The sequence below is a fragment of the Lagopus muta genome, chromosome 1 (assembly GCF_023343835.1).
Source record: "Lagopus muta isolate bLagMut1 chromosome 1, bLagMut1 primary, whole genome shotgun sequence".
In the NCBI taxonomy this organism is placed as follows: Eukaryota; Metazoa; Chordata; class Aves; order Galliformes; family Phasianidae; genus Lagopus; species Lagopus muta.
Window position 1 is genome coordinate 174,365,462 of NC_064433.1, and position 16,328 is coordinate 174,381,789.

Here is a 16,328-nt window from a genome sequence, read left to right on the forward strand (position 1 = left end):
TCAGCCAGTCCTTTCTGAAAATGTCTTCAAAGACTTTCATGAGAGGCAAAGTGCTGAAACAACGCCAGAACGAGCTGCAAAATGAAGCTTAGCATTTCACTTGTCCAGTCAAACAAGAAGTATTACCCTTTTAAGATCTAAGAGAGCAGCATTTAGAAACTGGTACATAAACGTGCATGTCGTGTATAACGTACAGGTAGGTGCCTAAAAGTGCTCTACAAATGGGCCTTTTTGTGCAGGACTGTTATAGTCCTGTACAGTTCACCTAAATTCACCTAAAATATGTTCTATGTTCTAAAATATGTTCGCCTAAATTCACCTAATTCACCTAAAATATGTTCTAATGAGAATCTGTTTTCACAAGGAAAACTAAGTCTGTTTTATTCTGAAATTGTGGGCTGCTTTGTAGAAAGAAGAATTACATTTTATTGCATACATTCTTCTATGCCCTTTGCGTGCTTCCATATTTTATACATCTACTTTAGCAAGCGACAGCTAAAAATAAAACTAAATTTAATTTGAGGGCTCTGAGATGAGCCCTGGTGGAGTTTGCTGGTGGCAGCTTTAACTGTTCTTTCTTCAAGCTGTGCCTCCTCTCCCTCTGCTCAAGGTGACAACCTGTCTGGGGCAGCACTGGACAGGATATGGCCAAATTGTTTGACATTGGCCCCTTGACACCCACCCCTCAGCTCAGATGTGTGATGGGAATGTCATGCTTGTTGTACAGAAATGCCTGAGTCCTTTCTCTGCCTAGCTTTTGGCTGGTGGCTGTTTTTGTTGTTGTTCTGGTTGGATTTTGGGCAGGGGTTGGGGGCAGGTGAGTATGTGGGTATTTATTTTTTACAGTTTAGTGTATTTTTTTGTATTTTGATAAATACTTGGCCTTAATTTTAAAATTTGGTATGCTTTTTAGCATTTCTACTAAAATCATGAGGACAGGGGCTCTTCCATCAGGGCACAACAGTATGTGCCAAAGATGACTTGAAAGTGTTAACTTTCAACCCCTTTTTGACACACATACTGCTTTTGTGCTCGTTTTTGTGGTGGTCCTATTTTCAGTTAAATCTTATTGTACTATAAATTTTTGTCTTGGCTGTAGTAGAAGAAATGACTGAATATAACTGATCTTTCTATAAGTGGGCCACATAACAAATGATTCTTGTGTACAGGGAGGGAGGGCTTAGCCTGTTTTTCATTTACAACTGACATTAAACAACACAGGCTGCAAATCTGAAATCTCACTGAAGTCAGTGGAAAAAGTCCTAAGTTCATGCTGTGACTTCACTGAGGCCTTTTCTTTTGCCTTAGTGAACAAATTTAAGTTTTCTGGATTTCAGTTCGTTTGTTAATGTTTCACATTGTGGAAGCGCTGCATATTGTTAGATGTTAGCCTTCCTCAGAGACTTTAAGGGATTGTTTTTAGAGCTGTTGTTACATAGGTACAAGTAATATTAAGCTTGCTGGTAAAAGCATTCATGAAGTTCTTATTCTGGAGAACAAAACGGGAAAAGATCTGAGAAGTGCAGGAGACCAGGAGGATAAAAATCCTGTAGCATGAGGATGGAGGGTGCTCACCTTTAGAGAGATGTCACCTTTGGGGGAAGTAGGTTTGTAGATGGGGCAGACAAAGCAGGAGCAGGAGAGGATGAAATACAGACAGGTAAGTAGGTTGCTCTAGGTGGGTTTTCTTGAGCTTTGCAGCAAATGTAGTTTGGAATGGACTTTATGTTTGTAATTTCATTATGTTCATAATGAGTAGTAATTGAAGCCATGAAACTGCTATTCTGGTTACTGTAACGTATTTTTTGGCAGGTGAATAGCTTTGACATCAGTAACGTGTCTCATAACCACGCGCGAGCAGTGCTGTCACAGCCCTGCACGGTGCTGCACCTCACCGTGCTGCGGGAGCGGCGGTTTGGGAGCCGTACCCATGGCCACACTGACACCACCACCACCACCTGCTCCTCACGGGATGACAGCTTCCAAGTCACGCTGCACAAACGTGACTCCAGTGAGCAGCTTGGCATCAAGCTGGTCCGCAGGACAGATGAGCCGGGAGTCTTCATTCTCGATCTCTTAGAAGGAGGTTTGGCTGCCCAAGATGGCCGGCTGTGCAGCAATGACCGAGTGCTTGCCATCAATGGCCATGACTTGAAGCATGGGACACCCGAGCTTGCTGCTCAGGTTATACAGGTAATTTGCATTCCTGAAGTCTTGGCTCCGTGTCTTGGGTGAAGATTGGGTGGAGTCTATCCCAAATAGAACAGCTTGTGAGTAATAGCTAAAGTATGCCTCAAGTTGCACCAGGGGAGGTTGGATATCAGGAAAAACTTCTTTACAGCAAGGTTTGTAATCACTGGAATAGGCTCCCCAGGGAGGTGGTTGAGTCACCACCCCTGCATGTGTTTAAAAACCGTTTGGATGTGGTGCTCAGGGACATGATTTAGCAGAGGGTTGTTAGAGTTAGGGTAGTAAGGTTAGGTTGTGGTTGGACTTGATGATCTTTAAGGTCTTTTCCAACCTGAGCAATTTTATGATTCTAAAAGCCTGTGGCTGTACAATTCTGTTATTCGTGTTCTGGAAATGATACAGCCAACCGGGCTTTGGCATTTTGCAGATGAAGTTTATCTTAGTAGAAGTGAAAAGTGATTCCCTAGCATCACAGCTTGTGTATGCTTCCCTAGCATGCAGCCTGAGTGTTAGATGGCTGCTTACTTGGCCTATTGCTTAACAGGAAAAAAAAATATACATATATATTTCTGTGTGTACTGTAGGTTTAATTTCTTGTCTGAGTGAGGTCTATAAAAGTGGACACTGATTTGCATTGATTTACCTGTACATGGCGTTGGTGGGCAGAATGTGACAGCGAATTGCCAGACTTCACAGAAGCAACAGACAGCAGCTAGAAACAAAAAGTCAATCTTTCATGAACCTAGTGCAGTAAAACTCATTTCCTGAGCATTAAGGAAGAGCTATTCCAAATGACTGGCTCTGCTCTGGACACAGATATTACCCAAAGCGTGATGCAGTCAGACATATGACCGCTATCTATTCCTGCAAGAGAAACTCTACTGCACACCTTCCCCCTGATCTGTAAGGAAACAGCTGCATTCCTTCTGATGGGATGCTGGCAGAAGTGCTCCAGTTTTCGTAAAGTTGGGATAGACCAGTAGCAGGTTCTTGCAGTCTAGGGCAGTCAATTCCCTTTGCTTAACCTCAAGTTCCAGCACCAAACAAGAACCACAATTTAAATGAATAAAATATGTGCTTCAGGTATCATTTTAAGAGCTTCCATTGTAGCTAAAGGAAAATAACAATGATTTGGGTGTTTAACACCAGTTTCTAAGTTTCTGGATATGGTAAAATAGTCAGAGTTTTACAACAGGTAACTTTTATCCCTTGAGGTGTGTTTTTGCAGTAATGGAAAGAGTTGATATTTCATTTAATAACTCGTATCTGAGTCTCCTGATATTCCCAGATCTCTAGGATTTAATGGTCTGCTCATGCATAACATCTTTCTCTGAAGTCTTTGAAAAACACAATGTTCAGAACTTTTGACAAAACTCTGCAGATCCTGGATACATCATGTGCATATTTCTTTTATTGATAGAGGTTGCACAAATTCGTAGAGGCTGCAAATGGAATTTGTTTCTGTTTGAAGCTTCGTAACACTGAATCAGTCCTTTTTGCAAAGGATTTCCAGGTGAAGCAGATGTAACATCAGAAGTAAGGGAGTGCTACTATTCCCTCTGTTCTAAGGGGAATTGCAGCAAGAATCAAGTAAGGGACTGAGAACTTCACGGCGCCTCCAGGAGCTGAAAATCAAGTTCTGCTGACTTCATATTTCATCATGTATATCCTACAGACTTTATTTTGTTTTATATATTTGACAGGCCAGCGGGGAGAGAGTGAATTTGATCATCTCTAGACCCATGAAGTCACAAACAGTCAGTATTATCCGAGATACGGGGACTCACAACAGCAACCCACACCAACACCAGTCCCAGCAGCTGTTTCACAGCAGACCCAACTCACATAAGGTTGGTGTCATTCGAGGGTGTTCTTGTTTCTACCACTGTGCTGGCTGCAACCAGCAACGACAGGACATGCAGTTTTTACTATCCAGCATATAAAGATCTTGTTGAAGGATGTGTCCTCTCCTCTGTGAGAATGGGAGAGAAAGGCAGAACGAGGAGACTTTCATTAAGCTAGTATCAGATTATCTGTAAGACTGTATGAATAAACTCTGTCCTTGAGTTCTAACTTCTTGTTAAAACAGTGTGACTTCTTACTGGTCAGATTTTGTGAAATAATTGTCTTATTGACCGTGGCAATCAAGCCACCTTTCCTCCTACCCAGTCTTTTAGCATCACAGTCTAATGTCACCCTTCTACTGGGAGGATTTGCATGTGTTGGTAGTATTTTCTTTTAAAAGCTTAGGTGCTATCTTTACTTCTCTCTCATTGATCTATAGATGGTGTAGAAGTCTTAATACAAAGTTTTTATAACTTCATGGCACCTGCCAGTTAGTCCCAAAGCCTGAAGACTTAAGGAGGAGCTGTCTTTAGAAGCTATGAGTTGTATATTATGTGATTAACATGAACTTGCAGGGAGCAGACTCAGTCAGAAGAGGCGTCTGGCATTGGAAGTAGAGGAAAGCAGAGCTTCCAATTTCTAAGAGAAAGCATAGGAATAAAGAAGTATTTGTATTTGGAAGAATCTTCCAGGTTATTTGGTTATTTTGGATTCTTTCCGAGCATTTTGTTGATTTAAGATGTCATTGCAGGTGTGTGTGCAGTGATTTCAATGTGTCACTAAACAAACTGAAGAGGAAAGATTTGGGCAAGTGAAATAAATTGATTCATGTCTAAATCCTTAGATAGTGGAAAACTAAGTATGCACTAAACTTTCGAATTCACGTGTTAGAAAATGAAATATTTTCTTCTTGCTTCAGGTTTGGGTTATCATTATGGTTATTAGGGAGTCTGCTCAATGCATCTATTGACAGCCTATATATAGCATTTACTGACTTTAGTTGCTCTGTGCTCTGAAAGAGGCTACATACCAGATGTAAAAACAAACATGACATATGAGATTTTAAATGGCCTCTCTGTGTGATTGTGAAAACACACATTTTCATTTCTTACAGAGCTTTGTAGTTGTGGGCCACGTTCTACTTATGAGTAAGGTAATGCTGATGTTCATCAAGACATCAAAAGATTTGCTTCTGTTTGGTTTCTCGACTTTTGGCCATATGGTTTCATAGCACAATCTTAAAATTTAGCCTATTCCAGTCTAAGAGCTAAAAGAAACTTGAGTGAGATTTTCAAGGTTGGCCTTTGTCAACTTTCTGTCTACAGTTAAGCATCTGCATGAGTAGCATTTTTATTTTTTTTCTGACCTGGAGGAAATCCAACTAAAGCCAATTTGCAGTACAGACTTAGTCCTTAAAACCATTCTGTTAAAGCACCAAAGTATAGCTTTGAAGTGAACTTAGTTGCATTTTTTCTGTTTGCTTTTTGTGTGTGTGTGTGTGTTGGGTTTTTTTCAAAGCTTTAACTACACTGTTTATTCTTGTCAAACAGGACCTCTCCCAGTGCGTTACATGCCAAGAAAAACACATTACTGTGAAAAAAGAGCCACACGAATCTCTTGGAATGACAGTGGCAGGAGGCAGAGGCAGCAAAAGTGGCGAATTGCCCATTTTCGTGACAAGCGTACAGCCCCATGGGTGTTTGGCAAGAGATGGCAGGATTAAACGAGGTAGGGCTTGGCTTTCCTGGTGTCATGGATGACCTCCAATTGTTTTTTGATGAGCACATTCACTGAAATCACGGGGTGTCATAAAGCCTTTTAACAAATGTAACAAAGCAATGATGGATGTTTGCCCTCGTGTTTCAGTAACGGAAATATAGTATTTAGTATCACACTTCCACCTTTTCTAGGAAAGGGATGTTTAGAGCACGATTGCAGGGAAGTGGAGGAGATCAGGAAATGTCTGGTTACATTCTTTATAGCTGACTGTAATCCCTGAGTGTCTCATGATGCTTCGTACTGTAGTGCACGCGTCCTGTTTTGTGTTTCATTTGGTGAGATGGGCTCCATTTCTGCTTGAGGAACCCTGACGGTACTATCTGAGCAGCTCACACGTTCCTGATGGCAGTTAATCCACCTGGAGATTACCCTCAGAGCTTCATCTGCAGTGACTATGAAACCTAAATGCTATCTTGTCTTTTGTCCAGCACAGCCTGGTTTTGGTGTTTTTCACATGTACTACAGCACCCACCCCTGTTCTTCAGGTTTGCAGAAGGTACAGGGAACCTGGAGACAGGTTAGACACAGCATAGGAGAGCACAGTCCTTGCTGATTAGTGGCTAAGCATTGGTGATTAGAATATATTGCGTCATATGTGAAACAAAGACTGTGTATGGGACCTTGGCAATTCAGAATTCACAGAATCTCTAATTGTTTTAGGAATTGAATTTAGAAGGATGGGGAGGGGAACTTCAGAAATTGAAATTGAAAAGGAACTGCATGGGAACCTCCTTCTATGCTTCTGAGATGGGGAGATTTACACCCACATACCACAGTATACTGATGTGAAAAATACAACTGATGGAAGAATCACAGTTATAGTTTCGTTACGTAATAATAGAGGAGCCAAGGCAGCCACAAAAATGGTTTTAAGTTGTGCTGCACCTCAACTTTAGCTTTCCTTGGGAGGCAATAACTTTTAAGAAATGAGTCTCATTCCACATGTGGCTCAGGTGTTCACGTTTGCTTTGGTTTTCCTGGCTTTCATCAGTATGTGAGACATTGTGTGAAGAAGGAGACTCTTACTGCTTGAACAGTAAATTACATTTTTGTTTTCACCCTGAGGCATTTTGATATTACTCTGAAATACAATAGAATTTGTGGCACTTTTTTTACTGTCTTGGACTCTTTCCAGATTATTACCTTTGCACAGATGCTCATTTTTCCTTCTGATGGATTGGATTTTGCACCAGCCTTTCCAGTTGATTTTGTATTCGTTTTTGTTCTCCTAAATTGCAAACTCAGAAAAGCCAAAAACCTAAAATGTTCTGTGGTGCCTCACTTATCTATAAGATACAGTTGTGGTGCCTGAATTGTTGCTTACTGAGCTAATGTTGCTATTCACATTCCCAAGTTGTTCGTTCAGACTGTCTTGGCTCCAGAAAATTACAGTATTAGGTGAAATCCTGGTCAGAGACGTACTGTAGATCATGACAGGCTGCTGTGTTCTTACTTGTGCCTCTAAACAGGTGATGTGTTGCTGAACATCAATGGCATCGATCTGACTAACCTCAGTCACAGTGAGGCAGTGGCCATGCTGAAAGCCAGCGCTGCCTCCTCGGTAGTCGCCCTGAAAGCACTGGAAGTTCAGATTGTAGAAGAACAACCCCAGGCCAGTGAAGAACAACTGAGTACCATCAGTGAAAATGAATATGATGCCAGTTGGTCACCATCGTGGGTCATGTGGCTGGGGCTCCCAAGGTACTGAATTAATTAATACAGTAATTAGGTATCTGTTTTAAACTAAGTTGGAGAGAAATACAAAAGCAGAGACATTACAAGCTGCAGCACATCTGCCCTTATTTCTGCCTGCCTAACCAGTTCAACTGTACTCTGTTTGCATTGTGCTCATGATGAGGATCATGAACAGGAGCAGCATTCTCTTAGGAAACTGGAAGGTGAAGAGACTCTGTTTATCTCTTCAAAAACAACAGTAACTACTCACATGGATTCTTTTCATTTAATAAAGCTCATCTTTTCCATTGCTTAACCGTATCATAGTTTCCAGTAGAGTATCTAAAATCAGAGAGATAATCAATAATAACACAAAGTATTTACCCATATGTCTTAGTGCTGGTTTACTACTTAAATTTACAAGGCCAAACATACAACTTTTGAATATTGGATCAGACTTTCCATTCTTGTACTTTTACTTTTACAAGTCTCTTCCACACAAACCCGGAGTTACAAATCCTCATTTATTTCTTTTCAAGAACCCACTACCATCTCTGCCAAATGCGAAAGCTCTTCCAGGTCTGCAGCTCCCTCCATCCCCATTCCTAATCTGCAGTCTGCTTGACAGCATCATGCTTCATTTTACTATTCTGTTTTTCAGTCTCTTGTGGCTTCATTCTGGCATTGCTCACTATCAAGAAGAGCTCCCACTACAGTGAATAGTGTTGGTAACTTCAGGCAGTGTGCCAGCTAATTCCTCTCCCACTGATGGACTTAACCAAGCTCAGGACTGTAGTTAAAATATAAAACAACAAAAATATACAAGCATACTGGGGGCAAAATATATCTGAAGATAACAAATATGTCTGAATATAACACAACTATGAGTTATCCAGTGTCAGTAAACTGCTTTCAGCTTTGGTAAATGTACTTACTCCCCATGCCTTAATAGTGATTTATTCCTTATATGCTATGTAAGATGATGTGTTGCTCCTATGTCACTCATTGTGCTGCTGCTCTTTAAAGAGCATTGTGTATCAGTAAAGAACTTCGCATCATTATGGCCTAGAAGTAAATTTCTAGGGCTTTTTGTTTGTTTCTTTGTTTGTTTTAATTACAGTCCCTGTTTCACTGGCAAGAATTTTCATGAAGGAGGTTATTACATATCCCAGTACAGTTAGTGGAGCACGATCTGGGTTGTTTACCTGCCGTGTATCAAAATGGTTAATCATGTGTATTTTCATTGCTGATGGTGAATCAGTTCAGAGGTAGAGAAGGTGACACGTGAACTTCTAGATCTGTACTTAAAGTGTAAAAAGGCTAAATTGACTAGAGGTGGGAGAAACATGCACTGCATTTTTTGACTTGCAAAGTGAACAGGTTGGATATACATTTTCCACCCACATTCTTGCCACCTAGAAATCCCTATAAAGCCATTTTAGCATGAAGTAATTATTCTAGCTCTGCATTATTTCTTTTTAAACATTTATGTCTGAAGAATCTGGAGGTTGTTTTTTTTTTTTTTTTTGTAATCAGTCTGAATATGGCAAAATTACTCTGTGGGCAGCACACTCTAATCACCAGCCTTCCCCTTCTTCTCCCTGCTTATTGCAGCAGTGATGTGAGAGAGCAGGTGCTGTGCCTAGTATGGAAACACCTACCCGTGGTATACCCAGCTTTTCTCTTGCTTTCCTGTGCTTCCATTCCACAGCTGCCTGCATAGCTGCCATGACGTAGTGCTGCGGCGGAGCAATTTAGGAAGCTGGGGTTTCAGCATTGTCGGCGGCTATGAGGAGAACCACACCAACCAGCCTTTCTTCATTAAGACCATTGTCCTTGGAACTCCTGCGTACTTTGATGGGAGATTAAAGTGAGTTAAAAAAGAAGTAATAGTGATCATCAACACTTGTACGTAAGCACATGCTAATGCAACTAAAAGCTTAATGAACAATTGTAGCCCCTGGTGCAGCCCACTAGCTTTATCCTTCCCTAAAGCTTTCTGAAACCACCTCTGAAAACCCTGGTACTAAAGGTGGATGCTGCTGCTCTAATAGAAAGGTGTGAAAGTAGATGAAACAGTCAGTACCTCTGAGGAGATGGTTAAGGAACAGTGCCCTGAGTTTTTGGCTGGCAGGAAAGGTGTGGATGAATGGGGTGAGTTCAGCAAAGGCCTCTAAGGTGGTGGACCTTCTGGCCTTAGAGATTAAATGATTCTACTTACAATCTACATTTGGGTGTAATTTCCAGGTATACTATTCATTTGTGCATTTGCTTTATGTAGGGTTGTTTCAGAATTGGGACTTACGATTCGTATTAAAGATTTTCCTGTTCATAAACTGATACAGTTTTTGTAAAGGAAGGAGTGAAAAATATGCCCTGGATTTGTAAACATTAGGTGGCTTGAAGTTTTATGGCATGATTTTTACGTGTATATTTACTTATATGATAACTTAAGAAAAACATGTGCTAGAGCCTAGAGCCTTGCCAGCAATAGATTTTTTGGCTCAGTGACTAAATAAATAATGAAAAAAATAGTTTGGCTGAACACAAAATTACTTTTTTTTTTGGCCAACTATGAAACAGTTTGGATTAAATAAATGAAAGATTTCAGTTCAATCCAAAGTAAATAATTTCAGATTGGGGAATTAATCACTGTAAGTCTTAACACAGATGGAAATTTAAGATCATTCTTACAAAGGGAAGAGTGCTTGTGGTCGTGCTTACTCCTTGTAAGGAATAGAAAAGATTCTCTTCTGTGATACTGCGGTGTAGTAAGTACCCTATGCTCACATCTGTTCTCTTTCTGAGACTGTGGACTTAAAAATAGGCCTCTCCCATCACAAGTGAGAGCTCCTTAGAACTTGCATAATGTATTATCATGGGACCACTCTTTCTGAGCTGTTCCATTTGGTTTAAATTATCTGAATGTTTTGTTAGGCTAGAGAGAAAGTTGGGGAAAAAAATCACAGTCCAGTAGTTAAGAATGTCTTCTGCCTACAGTATCAGTCTGCTATGACTTTATAGATGAAATGGCTTCAGCAATTGGGTCAGTGAGACCCAACTCAGTCAACTGTAGCATTGTGGTTTGGATGCTTTCTTGGGTGGTGGAATACCTGGTTCAGGCAGAGAGGGGCTCCTGAATGCACATTTGACCAGTGCTGGCCACGTTGCCTCCTCTTCCTTCATTCTGCCCTTGTGGGGGGAGCTGGGAAAGCCCAGGAGAGCACCTTTTTGCCATCCACTGTGGTGCACCCGGTAGCTGGAGGGATTAGTTACAGGGAAAGTCCTGTTCAGTCTGCTGCTCCGAGGGATCCCAAATAGACTCAAGTTGTAGAGAGGGATATCAGCAAAATAGAACGTAGCCTGGGTAAGAAGAACACAGGTGCTTTTTTGAAATTTTACTTGAACTTGTAAAAACTGAAGCATAACCTTCAAGGAGGATTTTTTTTCAAGGCCAGCAAACAGCACCCTCCCAAATTTCTGTTCCCTGTTTCAAAGCACAGAACTGCTAGAGCTTCTCAGTTGAACCGTCTGCTCTAGGACATCTCAAGTCACATGGTTACATTTGGCAAAATTGTAAGCCATTTAAAACAGGGTTCTTGGTTGGAATGTGATTGGTAATGGTGCTTATCTTTACTTACACCTTCTACATTAAACATGTTTGGTATAAATGTGTTACAATTCACACAAACAAAAATGCTGTGACATACACATGCTATCTTGTTATCTTGTCATCTTGCCTTGAGTCAAGTAGATCTTTCCTGCTCTCTCTTCTCACATTTCCATTTGGGTCAGGTCTTAATGCAGAACTATTTTGGTGTCAGGGTTGGAATCCAGCGATCTGAGAATTTCCCAGATTTATGTCATTAGTAAAACAGACTGGATACTGAACCCTTATGTTTGTTTTGAGCTACAGTTCAAACCTAGTGGAAACGTGCCTCTCCAAAGATAAAGTGCTGTTTGCTGGTGTCTGTCAGTTACAGCAGAGCAGCACTCATCACTGGGTTTTCTTCTTGTGTTTTTTAGGTGTGGTGATATGATTGTTGCTGTAAATGGACTATCAACGGTTGGAATGAGCCATTCTGCACTTGTTCCCATGCTGAAGGAGCAGAGGAATAAAGTAACTTTAACTGTGATTTGCTGGCCTGGAAGCCTCATCTAGATTTATGAAATCATTTTGGTTCGAGCAGCTTCATTTTCTGGATAGTTGGCACAAAAATCTCCTTTATCTCTTTTTCCCCCACATTGGTACAGCTGGTTATAAGCAGGGCCAAAACTGCTGTATTCACTTTCTTCCTTGGCTCTTTATTCATGGGCTTTTCAGACTCACTGTATGTATCTTTCCATCCTGAACTAGCCATTTCTGTTTGCTACATCCATTGCTGATGCAAATGCAAATGCACACATGCTCACACAGTAGGAGCTGTATGCTCCTACTGCCATACAGCTCTCACTGAGCCTTCCCAGTCAAACAACAGTCTTACAGTCAGCAGAAGAGCCCACCTGTTGGTTGGGTTCCTCTGAACAGCCCTTGGTTGCAATGTATTGTAAAAATGTAACAGCCACGTACCCACTCTGTGAGAAGAGGATGTGTGTCAGTAACGCAGTGATGCATCTACCTTCTGCTGTGAGTCAGAACCCGTTTCCAAGGTACCCCCTTCCACTTTGTAAGCCTTTCCATGTTTGAGTCAGTATTTCAGACTCCCTCAAGGAATCCATCTTACTCCTGAGAAATTGTTGGGTCCCCATACTTTTCCTTTCAGGGCATCGGTGTTCACAGGAAAGTAGGACGAAAGCCTGATATTACTGGAATTTTTATAAAGTGCAATAATTGGACTCTTTGTTAGGGAACTTTAATATATTACAGAGTTTGTATCCTCTAATGAACAGAAACATGGAAGCAATTACTGTTGCAGTGCTGGCAAGAAGACACATGCCCGGGGTCACCTTTGAGGGAATGGCCTGCAGTGTTAGACTTTCCTTTCCAAATGAATGTTTTGCTATGTCAGGGAATTTTGATGAACATTTTTACTAAGACCATTTTTACCGTTTATATTGTAGCTGTCGGCTCTCTTGCTCCACGTGTGGAAGCACTGCTTTGTCTCGCACCTTGTAGATGAGAGAATCACTTAGAGAGAAAAGCCCACTGTTAAGAAAACACCCGAGGTTTGCAGGTAGGCAGGCAGGAAAGATGCCTCTTTTCACTCAACTCCCAGCTGGAGAGTAAGCTGCAAAGTTCACTCTTCCTCTGTCACCTGACAAATGTGCAATGCCTTGGTGTGAATGCTGAAACAATTTGTCTGGCATTGCAGGATTTTTCTTTCCTTTAGAGAGCACCTGCTGTTAAGATGTCAGTAAGGTAAATGCTGTTTATCTTGAATCGTATTTAGGATTTTTAAAAACAAACCTGTAACTTGTAGACTTTGCCCTTCTGTGATATTTGCAGGCTAAGCACCACCCATTTATTTAAAACAAAGAGGAGTGTGGCACATAAAGCAGTGTGCAGACCTGGAGCAAAACCTACGGGTTGTCAGTGTTCTGCATAGCTAAAAACAGCTTCATTTACAAACCAGGTTCACATCTGAGCTGACTTTCTGAATGACCTCTGTATTGTATTATTCATTACCAGAGAATGTATAGGGGAACCACAGCATATATCAATTGTGAAGCATGAACTTTACTTTCACCCTTAGCCGTTGTAATATTGGGGCGTATTATCGCATGTCATTGATCCCAGTAGCTTCGTTTTAAAAAGAAACTGAAGTTCCTCTTTTGCAAAGGAAAAAAAAAAAAGAAGAAATAAAATCTCATATGAATGAAATGGTTTTATTCCTCTCTATGATGTATGATAAGGGTTTAATTTCACAATACTAAAAGAATGTCCTGTACAGTATATTACTGTATTGAGAACTTTGTTTCTGATGCAAACACCAAACTTTGATACGCTGGCTGATTTGAGGAGTTTCTTCCCATTCCAAAATGGTGTTATAATGTATACTTTGCTCCTAATGCAGTTTTTTCTTTTGTAAAGTATGTCTTCGTGTAGACTTTAGGAAAGACTTTGGCATATGTACTAGAGCTAACTTTTTTATTATTGTTATTTTCAGAGTAACACTTTTCATTCAAAACCCTACAAAAATCAGATTTTTAGCATTTATTTTCTTTTCTATATACATATATATATGTACCAAAAGCATGGGTTAGCTTAAGCAGTGCGGTTCTGTTTGTGTGCTGTATCTTCTGATCAGAATGTTTAGCATTAGAAACTTTTCTCTAACTGAATTTCTTTCCTGGATCTTTTTTCCCCTTTCTCTCATAGCTGCATAGTTGGGTTTGTTTCTCTGTGCCTTCTGTTTTAAATTATTTCAAGGCTTTTTTTTGCTGTTGCTCTGTTTTGGTTTTTTTTTCAGATATTGCTATCTAATTGTATGGTATTAATGAAGGATGAATGGAAATAAAGTTCATTCTACTTATTGTAATAACTCCAAGTATCGTCTCACTCTTTGCAGAAGAAACGGGTGCCTAAATGCAGGTTGAGTTGAAGGATTTTTGTTTTTGATGTGGCTTTTCACAAACCACACGTTCAGTCAGCCAGGGCTACCTGTCAGCTGGTGAAGTAGTGATTCCAGCATGGAGAAGTGTTCTGAAGGGAAGGTAATCTTTCTGCCCTGTGGTCCTTGACCACAAGCAGCATCTTCTTGGTCCCCCTCCTGCCAGCTGCTACTGCTCAGCCCGAGGATGTTCCACAGCACAGATTTGATGCAAGGAGGCAGTCTTGCTGGAAACGTCACATTTTTGAGAACCCGGGGCTGTAATTTGAGCCTCCTGGTAATCAGTTCCCATCTTCATCTCCTGCAGGGAACTGTGCTCTGTCTTTAGACGTCTGCTAAGCCAGAATGAGTCTTATAGCAATTTCTAGATGATTTGCCACAAAGTTTTTACTACTCATATTGCCCGGAGCTTAGATTCCTGTCCTCTGCAGTAGTTAGGGCTAAGAATAAATGAATCCCCTTAAAACAAGAAAAATGTTTATGTGCAAAAGTGCACAATGCTGCAGTGTTTGCCAGTGGCTTCCTGGCTCTTGTGCTTCTGTAGTGGAAGGGTCGCACTGTGAGGGCTCTGGTTTATGGGCAGATTAATGGTTTTGTTGTTGCAGCTGAACGTGCACAGAGCTGTTCTGTGGGGAGCTGGACTGAGGCATCTGTGTGCTACATCTTCATGGGAGGAACGCCTTCCCCAAACAACCATATGAATCTTCAGAATACAGAGCAGTTCATTCTACTTCACCGCATGCCAACGAAGCAATGAAAACACAGTCGTTTATTTGCTACTCTAAGCTTTCTTTTTAGGAACAACTGAGAGGAAAATTCAGTATTAGTATTTAGAGTCCTTTCATTTGCAGATTCTCTAGTGTATTTGGGCTGGGTATAATGAAAATGTAAGCCTGTCTCTCTAACACGTTGTGCCAGGTAATAGCAGGTGCAAGGCAAGTTCCATTCAGTCAAGAAACTTAACCACTTAATTCTGAGGCAATTTTAATAGATAGTGGAAATTTGTTAGGGATGTAAAGTACAAATATCCTGATGAGGTGAATGATGACTATTCTGGGCAGGTCAGCAGTGATGGATAATGTAGAGATAAGGCCACAATGCACCATCCAACAGCACACAGCCCAGCAAGGTGTTGCATCACAAGGGATGTGACCTTACAGCCCGCTCAGCCCCAAGCCCCCCTGCTGTGGGGAGGGTCGCCACCCATCAGCTGAGGCTGCCCAGGGCCCCATCCAGCATGGCCCTGAGCACCATCTGGGATGGGACACCCACAGCTCTCTGAGCAGCCTGTGCCCATGCCTCACTGACCTCTGAGTGAAAGTTTTCTCTCCTCTTGTTTGTTCTCAGTTCACACACCTGGATTACCTGAATATTAGCACCGCAGTATGGATACAACACCCATCTTAATGATGCATTGCAATTGATAGAACTGTGATTAACTCCCTTTGGTAGAGCATCACTGAAAAATTCTGCCATCCAGAAGTGGAAGAGGTCTGAGAGCCTGGCCAAAGGCACACAGCCTGCTCAGCATCAACCCTGGAATCTGCTCTGCACAGTGTACGAGGAGAAAGAATGCATTTGGGTTTTGGGGCTGTTTTTCTTGTTCAGCTCTGCAGGTAAAGGCTGGCTGTAAGGATCTGAGGGCTGCAAGCAGCACACTTCTCAGCAGGAAAAGCACTTCTGGTTTTGTTAAAGGAGGAATGAGAGGCAATCGCTTCCATCATATGAGAGAGGAGGAATTGGACATGGGATGGGATCATCAATAATAGGAGCAAACACTGCATCCCTGGGCTGCGCTGAGCTGCTGCTCTCCACTTGTGCTCCTGACCCTACTGTGCTGTTGCAGCCCTGGCTCCCCGTGGGCTGGGAGCAGAGGTGCTGGAGGCTTAGCCACATTGTACCCCTGGCAGCCTGCTGCTTTCTGCTCCATTGAATTTACACACACATATATATGAGTGTGTGTGTGTATTTATATGTTTTTTTTTCTTTGAAACTTTCATCTTCCAGCCTACTGACAGCCAGCAGTTGTGGTCTGGTTGGTAATTGATCACTGTGTGTCCTGCGGAGAGGCAGACTGCAGAGCTGCCACCCCCTGAGCTGCAGCTGCACGGCTTCACACAAGCAGACTAGCAGCACAAGTGAGTGCTCACACTCTGTATCTCCAACCTGAGAGGAGCCTGGTACTACAGATCTGCAGCATGCAGCACACAGACAGTTCTGCTGTGTGAGGGCTCATTTGGCGGCTCTGCTTTGCCCCAAAGCACAATTTGGTCTTACTTTCACTCATAT

The 16,328-nt window shown here is 41.6% G+C and overlaps 2 protein-coding genes across 8 annotated transcripts in view; both read left to right on the forward strand.

Moving 5' to 3' along the window:
• Positions 1-13,959, forward strand: part of LNX2 (ligand of numb-protein X 2) — a 59,287-nt gene extending 45,328 nt beyond the window's left edge. For all 6 annotated transcript variants that reach the window (XM_048933670.1, XM_048933669.1, XM_048933672.1 and 3 more), the window contains 6 exons: positions 1,813-2,193; positions 3,894-4,040; positions 5,586-5,763; positions 7,284-7,515; positions 9,200-9,358; positions 11,515-13,959. In XM_048933670.1, the coding sequence (XP_048789627.1) occupies positions 1,813-2,193; positions 3,894-4,040; positions 5,586-5,763; positions 7,284-7,515; positions 9,200-9,358; positions 11,515-11,650 (1,233 nt within the window). In that variant the 3' untranslated portion in view covers positions 11,651-13,959. The remainder of the gene's footprint in view (positions 1-1,812; positions 2,194-3,893; positions 4,041-5,585; positions 5,764-7,283; positions 7,516-9,199; positions 9,359-11,514) is intronic.
• MTIF3 (mitochondrial translational initiation factor 3) overlaps positions 1-16,328 on the forward strand; it is a 203,841-nt gene that overhangs the window by 152,163 nt on the left and 35,350 nt on the right. The window lies entirely within an intron of this gene.